The sequence below is a fragment of the Arachis ipaensis genome, chromosome B5 (genome assembly GCF_059453495.1).
Source record: "Arachis ipaensis isolate K30076 ecotype BB chromosome B5, ASM5945349v1, whole genome shotgun sequence".
NCBI classification, from domain to species: domain Eukaryota; kingdom Viridiplantae; phylum Streptophyta; class Magnoliopsida; order Fabales; family Fabaceae; genus Arachis; species Arachis ipaensis.
In genome coordinates, this window is record NC_142440.1 from 3,640,273 (window position 1) to 3,653,665 (window position 13,393).

At 29.6% G+C, this 13,393-nt stretch overlaps 1 protein-coding gene across 1 annotated transcript; it reads right to left on the reverse strand.

The window, feature by feature from the left end:
- Positions 1-10,290: 10,290 nt before the first annotated feature.
- Positions 10,291-11,931, reverse strand: LOC107641626 (high mobility group B protein 2). Its single transcript, XM_016345109.3, has 8 exons — positions 11,799-11,931; positions 11,609-11,656; positions 11,394-11,501; positions 11,233-11,290; positions 11,050-11,094; positions 10,804-10,884; positions 10,658-10,720; positions 10,291-10,564 (listed from the first exon to the last, which is right to left on the reverse strand). Exons 2-8 carry the CDS (start codon positions 11,647-11,649, stop codon positions 10,553-10,555), a joined length of 408 nt encoding a protein of 135 aa, XP_016200595.1. The 5' UTR covers positions 11,650-11,656; positions 11,799-11,931; the 3' UTR covers positions 10,291-10,552.
- Between the last annotated feature and the right edge of the window lie 1,462 nt (positions 11,932-13,393).

Below are 13,393 nucleotides of genomic sequence, written 5' to 3' on the forward strand. Positions count from 1 at the left end.
ATTTATATTATTTTAAATCTGAATCATTAATATAAAATGTGATAAATAAAAAGTTGAAATTTGTTCAATTAAAAATTAATACAATACTCTTTATTTAATAAAAAAAATTTAAGAATAAATCATAAATTACAAACAAGTGCAATATTCTAATAGACCAATATATTTATTTATTAGAAAAAACATTTTATCATCTCCAATTATACCAATGCTTATAAATAATGAGTAAACAATCTGGCCAAATTCGATGTCTCATTAAACAGCTTAGCCTTAAATAGGCAGTTAGATTAATACTGAAATCGTGAGCTACAAAAACTAAATCATCAGATCCAGGTTCTAACAGGGTGTCTAGCTACATTTAGCGGATTGTTTGGATAAATTGATATTCATACCCTGCTCTTCCTGAATTTTCTCTTGAACTTCCATCTACGTTGAGTTTGATGGCCCACTCGGACAGTGCGTGGAACTCAGCAAACCAGCATTCTTTGCCTACAAACACAGTAAAATGTCAAACTAAATATAACAAAAAAATAAAATAAAATAATTCACGGAATATTTTATAAAAGAACATAGTTCTTCAACATCAATTATCATATACTTAATATTCAAATTTAAAATCACAGATTAAGAGGATCAGATATATCCAATATTCAAATGCTATTATAATTTTGCAACAACGAGAGATAGTCTTATTGTGTGTGAAGCTAAACTGAGGTGATAGAACTTGATCAAGAGCATGAAATACAGAGAAGAAGAGAAATGTTGAATTAGTGAATGAATGTAGTTAAATTGATTGAACTAAGTGCATGTTTGGGCGCCATTTGAAAAAAGATCTTTTTTTATTTTTTAACGTGTTTGGCAAATTTCTAGTAGTAAAAGTAAAAGCATTAGTAAAATAAAAAAAAAAAGATCTTTTTTGAGAAACTGTAATTTACATCTTTTTTTAAAAGATCTTTTTTCCTTAAAAAAAAATGTTTTTCATGTAATAAATAAACAAAAAAGTACTTTTATATTGTTATACCAAAACATAATTGATTGATAAAAAGATTTTTTTACATGAGATATCTAAACATAAAATTACTTTTACTTTTCTATAAAATCTTTTAAAAAAAGATAACTCGAAAAAAGATTTTTTTTTAAAAGCTCACCCAAATAAGCCCTAAATCTCGTTTACATGCTGCACACTTAATGCTATATATAATACTATATATTGCAAATGCCAAAAGAGACAATATATCTAACTAAGCAGATTCTGTTTTAGCAGAATCTTCACTTGTCTAACCAATTTTCTATCCTTACCTTTATTATGGGAAATGCATGAAGAGTTTGCACTTCAAGTGATGTCGGTTGGTTTAAGACTGAAATGTGATAATAATTTTATGAATTTTCTATACCAGAAGCATAACTTAACTTTAATTTCTCCATTTCCAATTTGTTTTCAATTGTCTAATATCAACTTCTTATAATAATCCACATTTATATACTTTTAACAAAAGCAGGAAAATACACCAAATCTGCGAGCATGCTCACAAACTTTATACACCAAAACTCATTTGTATATAATATTATATGTTTGTTGCAACAAAAAGAAAGAAAGAAATAATAAAGAGATTATTTACTTGGTTCTGTCTTTTAGATTGTATTGAAACAAAGGATTGAGAGGAATAGAATGACGTGGGATGAACAAAAACTAATATTTTGACTTGTTTAGTGAATATAAATGGGCTAACTTTAAAAGATGAATCGAATGACATATTTATTATTTGAATAATTCTGTGATCAAAAAGTTTTTGGATAAAGAGAATGAGGAGTAGTATATAATTTTATTTAATCAATTTTGGTCGGTCGAGTGATTAGTTCATTCGTCTGTTTAATTCAGTGTTGGAAGTTCGAATCTCACCTTATAATCTATTGGCCAGCGATAATCTATTCCTTACATAGAGTTTAAGTTTGCCATAAATTAGTGCTTAACCTGTTAGGTTAGAGGATATCATAATAACAAAAAAAATATATAAATTTATTTTTAAAAAAATAAAAATAAAATGACATAATTTCCTAGATAATTTTTTAACTATCCATTTGAGTGAATCTTTATCTCTTCACTATTTTTTCTCTCAAGTTAAAGAGGAGAAAATGGAGATTGAATGGCAAATGAGTAATAACTCAAATGGCACAGTCTCTCCATACTTAATTAAGAGGTTGCGGATTCGAGCCTCCTATCTTTGGTAAAAAAAAATGGAGATTGAATGCAGTTAGGAGAAATTTTAGGAACCTAAATTCCTAGTTAGTAATAAGGATTATGATAAATGGGCTATCCACCCCGCTTTATCAAGGGTCAAGGCTCATCCAAAAACGGATAAGTGTGCTAAAATAGAATTTACTTAAGTGTCAATTCGTCTTATTTTATGGTGGATCAGCAATTAGTCTAACTCTTTTTTTATAATTAAATTAATTAAAATTAATATAATAAAAAATAAATAAAAATTTAATTATAATTCAAATACAAATAAAAATAATCAAATTATAATTCAATTTTTTTCATAATATTTTAAAATTTTTAATGTCAATAAGATTTTTTATCATAATATCTGTTATTAAATTATTACAAAAAGTTAAGAAAATAACTATTTCTATCAATTAACAAATATTTTTTGTAACAACAAAAAATTTACACAATAAAGTGAAAAAGTAGAAACAATTTTGTGATAAGAAAACAAAAGAATCATATTTGTTTTAAGAAATAAATTAAGACGCACAACTTGATGAAACATATATACAGGAGGGGAAAATAAAATAAATAAATAAAGAAAAGACAGAAAAATAAAATAAATAAAAAAACCAACCTAAACTACCGCTAAACCCTAAAAAGGAATAAAAGAGCAAAAAAGCAAAAGAGGCCAGTGTGTTTAGAAAGCCTAATTTTTAACTTTCATACAAATTACAAATACCCCTTCCAACGAAACCAACGAGTTTGTAGATTTAACTAGGTGTATGTATTTTTATTTAATTCAATTAATATGTATAATAATAAGTGGTATTTTTTATGGTTCTTTTAGTTTAATTTCTATGGTGAAAATGCATTTAGAATTTGAATGTGAAATATTGTATTTAATGCTGCTATGATTTTCTGGAAGTCCACTCTATTGAGGATCAGTCTTTCTAAGCAATAAAAAAAATACAATCTGTAATATAAAGATAGTTAGAATTTATTGTTATGAATAATAAATTTTTGTTAAATTTTATTGAACCTGTTTGGTATAAATAGTAGTCTTATTTTTTATTTGGGTGGGTTAGTTGAAATTTATAATTGACTTTCTTAAAATATTAAATGCACTCAAAAATAATAATTAGTTAATTTTTCTGTCAAAAAAAGTTTTTCTTTTTCGTATACGTTTTAATTTTTCGTTTTTTGTTCTTTATTCTTTTTTCTTATTTCTCTCAAACAATCTCATTTGAGTTTCTATACAGTCTCAAATAAGCCTCCCCCTATTGATTCTAATGGCAATCCAAATCAACTTCATAAATTCCCTCATGATAATACCTCTCCATCCTTAATTGATAATCGTCATTCCGTGCTTACAAGGTCTAAAACTGAAAATTCTATACCAAAAATCTATATCACTAAGACACCTTCTGATACTTCTGTAGAACAGCCACCTAAAAATCCCTCTACTTCATTAACCATTTCACATTGGAAGAATACTATGTAAGAAGAATATAATGCGTTGATTAAAAATCAAATCTGGACTCTTGTCCCTAAACCTAATAATGCTAAGATCATCGGTTGCAAATGGATCTACACCATTAAAAGACTCTCTGATGTGGTTATATTCAAAGTACAAAGTTAGATTGGTGGCACAAGGCTTCCACCAATCTAAAGGTTTTGATTTTGAACAAGTTTTCAATCCTGTTATTAAACCAATTACAATCAGATTAGCGTTGAGTATTGCTTTATCAAAAGACTGAATTATTAGACAATTTGATTTTAATAATACTTTTTTTTAATGGTGATCTAAAAGAAACTATTTACATGCATCAACCAGTTGAATTTTTTCATGATTCAAAAAACATTGTATGCAAGTTAAACAAATCCTTACATACATACATACATACATACATACATACATACATATATATGTGGTCTGAAACAGGCTCCTCATGAGTGGTTCTCAGCAAAACTTCAAATTTATTTGGTTTTTATAGCACAAAATCAGATACATTATTATTCATTAAGCATGGTTCTCATTATGTTATGTATATTCTTTGTTATGTTGATAATATTATAATAATGGGTAATGATTCCGTTGAAATAAATGCTATGATTCAGAACTTAAACAAAGTCTTTATTTTAAAAGACCTTGGTGAATTATCATACTTCCTTAGAATTGAGGTTCAGCGAAGTAAAACTGGGCAGCTGCACCTTTCACAAACTAAGTACATTAAAGATCTCTTATCTAAACTAGGGATGAGGGAGGCTTCTTCCATGTTAACTCCTATGATCTCATCCTTACAATTATTCTCTACTGGATCAGAATGTTTTGAGGATCCCAAACTCTTCAGGTCAATTGTAGGGTTTAGGGTTTAGGGTTTAGTATCTTTTTAACTGAAGAAATTTCTTCCTGCCCTCACTGAAGAAATTCAGAGGTTGGCGATTTAATATCTTTTTAACTCTGACATTCTTCATTCTCGATAGTCATATCCTTTACCTGTTCAGCCTGCATTTCCCCCATGTTCATGATTCAGATCCAGTGCGACTGTCAAGGTTATTATTCACATATACCTTCTCTAATATTTGGTTAACTATCTGCATAACTTTGTGTTTGTCTTTTTAATGCTTAGTATCCAGGTTTTCTAATCTCCCAAAAATGTTTATACAGATAAAGATCAGATTTAAGATTCTTTCTAGTTCTTTATGTGGAGCAGTTGCCATTGAAGCCAAGAGAGTCCACTCAAGCTGAGTTACCACACCAACTTTATTGAAGAAAAATAAAGAAATTGCCACCCTTAGGCTATAGTATTATAGTATTTTGAAAAATGATGATAATATAAGTAAAAGTAGTTATGGCCTAGATTAGTATTATGTTATTTTGCAATGATGATATAATGTGATTGTGGATCTTACAACAATTTTTGTAAGTCAAATTTGATAGTAAATGTTCAATTAATTTTTTTAGTAATTTGATTCAAATAAGTTAGGTTATTTATTGACACTAAATTAAAAAAAAGTTGGAATTAATTTCATTCATGACAAAACTCTTGTAAATAAAGAATTATATTACAAAAAATCGTTGTTAAAAGTCACAAAAGACAATGGCGTTAAAACCGTTGTCAAAGACAACTATAAAATGGCAATGGTATTAAAACCGTTGCCAAAAAACAACACTAGTAGCAATGCTTTAAAACCGTTGGCTTAGTGAATAATAAAACTACAACAGTTTAAAACCTTTCCCTATCCAGTTATGGTTTTAAACCGTTATGTCATGAAAGAGAACGGTTTTAAACCGTTGCCTATCCAGCAACGGTTCTAAACCGTTCTTTAAAAATTGTTGTCAAAACTGTTGTCTATACTAGTAACTATGGCAACGGTTTTTTTGTTGCCGTTGCCTTAGGTAAAAAACCGTTGCTTTTGAGCATTGGCAATGGCCGCATATACTACATGTCAAAAATCGTTGCCAAAGTGTTGTCTAAAGTTTTGGGAACGGTTTTTCGATCTACGACAAAGATTTTTGACCGTTGCGAAAACCCTTATTTGTTGTAGTTAACTCTACAATATGTTACTATAACCCGACCAGACCTGAGCTTTGCTGTTCAAAAGGTCTCTCAATTTATGTACAGTCCTCTTTTGGCCCACTGAAAAGCTATGAAGAGGATACTCAGATACCTACAAAGGACAAAAGACCATAGTTTACTTCTACATAAGTGCAGGATTACAGGTTGTATGATTTTTTTTTATTCAGATTGGACAGCAGATTTATAAGATAAGAGGTTTGTTTCAGGTTATTGCATTTACTTGGGAACTAATCTGGTTAATTAGTCTTGTAGGAAGCAACCAACTATAAGCAGGTCATCTACTGAAGCAAAATTTCAAAGCCTAACATCCTGTGAAGCAGAAGTAACTTGAGTCAGAAATTTACTTGATGAGTTGAAGATTCCTTTGACAACTGTTTCAATAATTTTTTGTGGCAACATGAGCACTGCTATGCTCACAGTAAATCATATACTACATGACAAGACTAAACACTTTCAGCTTGACATTCAAGTTGTTAGAGAGAAGGTGAACAATAAAGCTCTCCAAGTGGTTCACATACAAGGAGTAGAACAAGTCGCTAACATTTTGGCAAAACCATTATCTACTGCTTGTTTTAAATGGTTCAGGAACAAGCTCAGAGTTGTACCAAAGCACACCTTGAGCTTGAGGGAGGGGTATTAAAGATCAGTCTTCCTAAGCAGTAAAAAAATAAAGTGCAATACAAAAATAGTTAGGGTTTACTGTTGTGAATAACAAATTCTTGTTAAATTCTATTGAGCCTATTTGGTATAAATAGTAGCCTTACCTCTTATCTTGGTAGGTTAGTTGAGATTTGTAATTGACTTTCTTAAAGTATTGAGTGCACTAAAAAATAATAATTGGTTAATTTCTCTGATCAAAAAGAGTTTTTCTTCTTTGTACACCATTTTAACTTTTCGTTCTTTGTTTTTTGTTCCTTTTTCTTATGTCTCAAACAATCTCATTTGAGTTTTTATACACTCATCGTTTAACATAAAACTTTTTAATTGAAGAGTCTCTGAATCTAGTATAATTAAACTTAATTGTGATGGTAATGTAAAAGTATCGATTGAAAATATTGGTTTTGAGTGGTGTTTGTGCAATAATATAATTCTAATAATTAGGTGATAGGAGGAACATGCCGAATTAATAGTGTCAATGTCATCAAAGCAGAGCTTTAGAACATATTGAGAGATTTATAATATGCTACTAAATTTGGAATCATGCTTGTGGTGTGTGAATTTGACTCTTCTGAAACGTATGACCTAGTGTTTGGGTGGAAATTATTTAATCGACATTATAAAATAGAAATTGTTAAAATGATCTTTTATTTAAAGATGAAAACTGATTGAAAAGTGAGGTTTAAATTCATATCAGTAAATTAAATTCTAATAAAGTTGCATATTAGTTCGCTAAAAAGAGACTTGTGATGTTGATGATGAAGTGGTTTGAATACAACTTTTAACTACATTATTTTCGGTATTCATACAGGTCTTTGATAGTTTTTTTTTATATTGTTGCCTCCTTATTTCTCTTTTTTTTTTTCTCTATTACTGTTTGCCAAAAAAAAAATAACAAGCGGTTAGGGGTGGCAACGGGGCGGGTAGGGTGGGTTTTTGTTCTATCCGATCCCGCTCTGCCGTACAACAATCCGCATAGAACTCGCCCCATTTCTACTTGCGAGTAGTAAAATGTTGAACCCTAACCCGTCTCTGCGGGTACCCGCCCCGCCCCTACCCGCCCCTATAATTATTAAAATCCAATAAATAAAATTAAATTTCAAAATTTATATAATCATCATCACATACATAATATAAATTAAAGTAAAAATATAAATATGATACAATATTATTAATCATTTACTAATTATTTTACATATATTATACATATTATATATTAAAATTATATATGTTATATATATAGCGGGACGGGTAGGGGCGGGTATTACCTAAATCCGATTCTGTCCCGCCCCTCCCAAAAATCCGACCCGCTAAAAACCCATTCTGATGCGGAGCGGATAATTACCCGCCCCGAGCGAGTAGGGACGGGATGGGTACTCGCAGGTTCGGGTGGTATTGTCATCCCTACAAGTGGTAGGTTGGATGACAAGAGTTTTATACTCTGCTAAAGAACGCTTGAGTTTTAAGTTTTAAAAATAGTAGAATATTTTTTTAACGAATTATATATGATAAAAGAATATTTAGGAAAGAAAAGTTGTGCATCAAATTCCTCCCAATTTTCACTATACAATAAGAGAGAATTGATTCTTTTATTTATTAAATACGCGATTAACCAAGATGGTAAATATCTTATACTACCATTATTAAGAGATCTTGGGTATGAAATAATTTGGAAAATAATTAGTAAATAATATCAAGCAAATTATCATTTGATTTCTATATTTTTTTTATTTTTTATATTTTATTTGAATAAATGAGAATATTTTTATTCACAATTATATTTTAAAATTGACCAGTTAACTTCTTATATTAAAGTTAAGAAATATCAATATGTTGAATTGTTCATATTCCGTTGGGAAGCCTGCAAATATCTTAATAATGCAGAAATGCATAAATATCTCAAACTAGAAAAATATAAAGAAAAAGAAACATAAATAATGAATCGTTACATAACATGCAGCAAATTATATTATATTATTCGAGATGATTACATTATTGTATTACCACATGAAGGGGCCACGTTGAAGCTACTGCAATAATCAAGTGCTAAGAATCCATACTACGTTCATAGTTAATAATTCACAATTTAGCACAAAAATAGCATGCAATCCAGAAGCAATAATTAAGTGCCCTAGTCTCCTTTTCCTCTCTCGCTAGGCGCTAGCAACGTGCCATAATAAGTAGTTTCCTTGGAATAGAGCTAGGCAAATTGTAGTAACAAGAAGTTTTATTTACATTTCACCTTTAACAATTTTGGTAACATTAGACAATGTCGTTACGTGAGCTAGAGCTTATAGCAACTGAAGCTGCATGTATTTTTCACATCGTGAAACATGTTGCTATTTGATATGTAGACCGAAGGTTCAAAATCCAAATTAGTTATCTGGTAGTAATGAACTTGCATCGTGCCTACTCCTATGAAGCAATTCAACTATGTAGGCAATCCTCATGCTTATCACTTGCCCTATTCACTTTCAAACTCATATGAAAGGTTGTATTTGTTTCTAAGAATAAAATAAGACAAGATATCAGAAATAGGACACAAAAGATATAAACATAAAATTTTGTGTTATTGTATTTTGTTTGGTGATAAATTAGAATAAATTATAAAAATTCAATTTATTCTTATTTTTTTCATTTAAAAAATTTGAGGAAAAAATATAATAATAAAAAATATAATTATAAAAAATTAACAAGAATAATAAAAAAAATAAAAAATAAGTTATGTCACTTATTAGTGTTTCTGTATCTTTCTTATTAGATGGACATAAAATACACTAATTCAGTGTTTTTAGATACAATGTCTTTCTCTATGTCTTATCTATCAAACACGATTTTGTCTCTCTCTATGTCTTATCTCTGTAAACAAGCGCGGTCAAAGTGATGGATTAAATATTAAATCTCATGAAAGTAATATTTAAAAAAGAATACTATATCGTAAGTCAATATTTGAAAAATAATCTAAATTTTTTAGCATAACAATGGTGATAATTCTTCAAAGTTTTAAAATTCATTACATTAAGATAGAAATTTTTTCTTTCAAAGAGTATATATGTATTACATAGGACTACTCCTGACAGGACACTATTATTGATTCACATTTTATTAATCCGCGAATGAAGTATAAAGTCAGTCTAAATGAGTTTCACACACTTTTTGGAAATCATTTTTTTATTTTGGCATCAAGAAAATTGGATGAAAACGGCAAATTTCAATCACTGCGGCCAGTGTAGAACTGCATGGTGCATGAAATATTTATGAGTAGGTAGGTCCGTTTGATTCAAGTATGTAAAAGGAACAGAATATTCACTATCGCTCCGGTAAACGACAAAAGAGTTCGCTTACTAAAGTTCAAAGGCTTTGACTATCCGTACAACGAAACAAAAAATTCACCTAGAACTGTATCATCGCTTATAAACTACAAAGTCAGAAGGAAACTTTATAAAATGTTTCACAGCAAATCCCAACAACAAAAGACAATCTCCATTCAAAATTCCTAGGAATTGAGCAATTATGATCTATAAGGATAATATCATAATAGTAAACTCCGGGCAAATTACCCTCCGACCATGGACAATAGTGAAATTTGCAAACTCTTAATTTTTAGTTTTTTACTACTGAATCGGATAGCCAAAGATAACATTTGAAGACTCAAATTATTTAGCAAAAATTAAGAACTTCATACGTTTACTATTGATTACTTATCATTCATATTAAAGAACTTGGTGTAAAATCATATCAATTGTTTGATCATAAAGCACATTTCACAATTAGATCTTGTTACAAATTTTGTGCATTAATTTCCAACTTTTGATGTGGCTTGGGCCTTCTCATAAGATCCAAAAATGAAAATAAACGACGGAAAACTGCTTCTGTATTTGATAATATGAATGGCAGAATGATAAGTACATGATGATGATTAACCAACTGAAACCATAATAACAAATTTAAAAATAAGAAACTACTATTCATCAGAAACAGCCGAGGCCTGAGCGCAGCAACACTGAACGAAAGCCATATTCTAAGCTATAAACTATATGATAATCGATGATTAATGAAATTATTTTCAACCACTCCAAGGCCTCTTCCTTCCATCACTCCAGCTACTTCACTCATCCTCCTACAGAATAACAAGTCAAATTTGTTAACAAAAAGTAACAGTTAATGTCAAAATCTACTTCATAATTGAAAATAAATTACAAAGCTCCATTACCTCCTCATCATCATCATCGTCATTCACCTCAGATTTCGACTTGTCAGAATCTCCACCCTCATTCTAATACATCAAAAAAGTTCAACTATAGAATTAGTATGAACCACAATATAAGAGAAAATCACAATATTGAGTTAAATTATTACCAGTCCTTTGTTGTAGGCCCTGATATCCTCATCATATGCTAGTTTGTTCTTCTCAGCTTTTGCTTGGTATGGAGCTTTTTCCTGAAAGAAAATAATAATAACCAATTAGAGAGTAAATCTTAAAAACAAACAACGATGATAAATTGATCACAATAATAATAATAATAATAACAGCAATGGCGGAAATAATCTTTATCAGGAGGGGGAAAATCAAAGAGAAACAAAGAACAGGTTTGCTTTGCTCACAGCATCGGACATGGACTTCCACTTAGCGCCACCAGCTTTTCCAACCTAATCGAATTATTTCAAGGAGACATTAGCCGATCCGAGCAGTAAACAGAATTCAAATTTTGAAATCTCAGATCAAAGAAGAAAAACGATAACAGAAAAAAAAATTAGAGAACAAAAAATTTAAGATCGATGACTCACAAGAGCAACGGATTTGTTGTTCGGATTCTCCTTCTTATACTCCTCTCTGAAGTCAGACCTGCGCAGAACAGAACTCAACGATCATCATTCAGCATCAATCAATAGTTATCAGAAGAAAACAATTCGGAAGTGGAAAACAGTTTCAGAAAAACGAACGGTACATGAAAACGAAGAAAGCAGAAGGAGGCCTCTTAGGCTTGTTCGGATCCTTCGGAGCAGCTTTCTTCTTCGCCTTCTTCGTTCCGATTCCACTGTCCTTGCGGCTCAACCTAACGAATCACAAATAAAAAAAAAACACGAATCAAATCTCGTATAAAAAGAACAGCTGCAAAAAAAGGAAGGAATCTCAGAGCACAAGAATGCGGTTAATTCTGACCTGTTGTCAGCAGCTTTGACGTTAGTCCTTGCCTTCGGCATGTTGAACCTGCAGAAAGATAGAGCAAAGAAAACAGTGAGAACGAGTGAAGAAAGAGCGAGAACGAGTCACAAGAGAGTGACTCAGAGGCGGTTAGGGTTTGAGAGCGAGTTGATTTGAGTCTCGCTCGTTCACTCGCTCACTGACTCACCTTGGGAGAAAAAGAGAGAGAGTATGTGTGATAGGATCTGGGGGAAGAGAGTGGGTGAGGAAGAGAATGTGTTGTGCTGCGAATGCGAAGGGTTGTGGGTTGAGAGTGGGGGATAAGAAGGGGAAGGAGGGAGTGGCATAGAAGGAAGGAAATTAAACTTTTGTGACGCGTTAATGATTTTTGTTCTGTAAATATTAGGTTTTAGCCTAAAAAGGTTATAAATTATTATTTTAGAATAAAATTATTTTTCATTAAAACAATTTTTTTTTTTACAATTCAAACAAAAAAATTAATTGAAAAAATTAATATATCAATTATTGAGAATTAAGTTTTTTTCTTTAATTAAAAATTAGTTTATTCAATATTCATCAAAATTAAAAAATAATTTTATTATTTTTTAATATTTTTGTTAACAAGTATTTCAGGTTATTTGTTAAGAATACATAAACAGAATAGAAATATCTTTAACAAAATCATTTTTAAATATTTTAAAAATATTAAATAAATACAAATAATTTTTTGATATAATACTCTTATGTCATTAGAATATTTATTGGGCAAACATTTTTTATTAAAATTTAATTTTAATATATTATTAATATAAAATAAATTTATATGTATATTTAATTACATAATATCATATTAATAAAAATAATTATTTTTTATATTATCATAAAAAATAGATGTAATTATATCAAATATTAAACTCTTTTTATTTTAAACAAAAATTGTTAATAGATAATTTAAACATAAAACATCTGCTTAGCCTTTAGGTTTCTAGAAGTAGAATTTCAATTGGGCTCAGTTCAGTGGTTTGCGCGGGATATTCCAAAATTTCACGCCACGTGAGCAATCTGGAGTGTGGCGCTATTTGCTCCCGCTTTCGTTTCTCTCTTTTTTTTGTTTTTGTTTTTTGTTTTATGTGAGTGTTGATGACTTGTGGGTTGACTACTTAGTCCTTAGATAAGAGTAGAAGGGGAGTGGGACCCGCAGACTCATACATTTCACATTAGGTCAAAATGTTACCTCGAGATTAAATAGACCTTTTTAAGGCTTTTTTAAAGGTTTTTGGTCAACGACCATTAAAGGCCTTAACTTCAATAATTTGGGTTGACTATGAAAACATAAAATATTGTTTACGGATTTTCGATCTTTTAAGGTTTGAATTTTATTTTAGAAAATAAAATATAATTTTTTGTCATTGATTTTATAAGTGAAACTAAGAATAAATATAAAAGAGAAACTATTCAATAGTAGAAGATCATACTTTACTCTCTAAAGTGAAATTCAAAATTTAGAGGATCCAAATCTATTGTTTATAGGCTTTTTAGACTTCAAGTGGTTCGTTTCAGATTTAATTTTAATAAGAACAAAAAGTTTTTTTCTATACTTTTAATTTACAAATATCATGTATATATTAAAAATTGATTACTAAATGAATTATTATATATTTATATATTATTTTGTAAATTTTTAATATAATTTTATATTTTAAATATGTATTTTATACAAACAATTAATTAATAAACTATTCTTAGAGTATATGTAATATATTTGATTTTAATTGATATGTCAGCGAACACAAATATAAAATA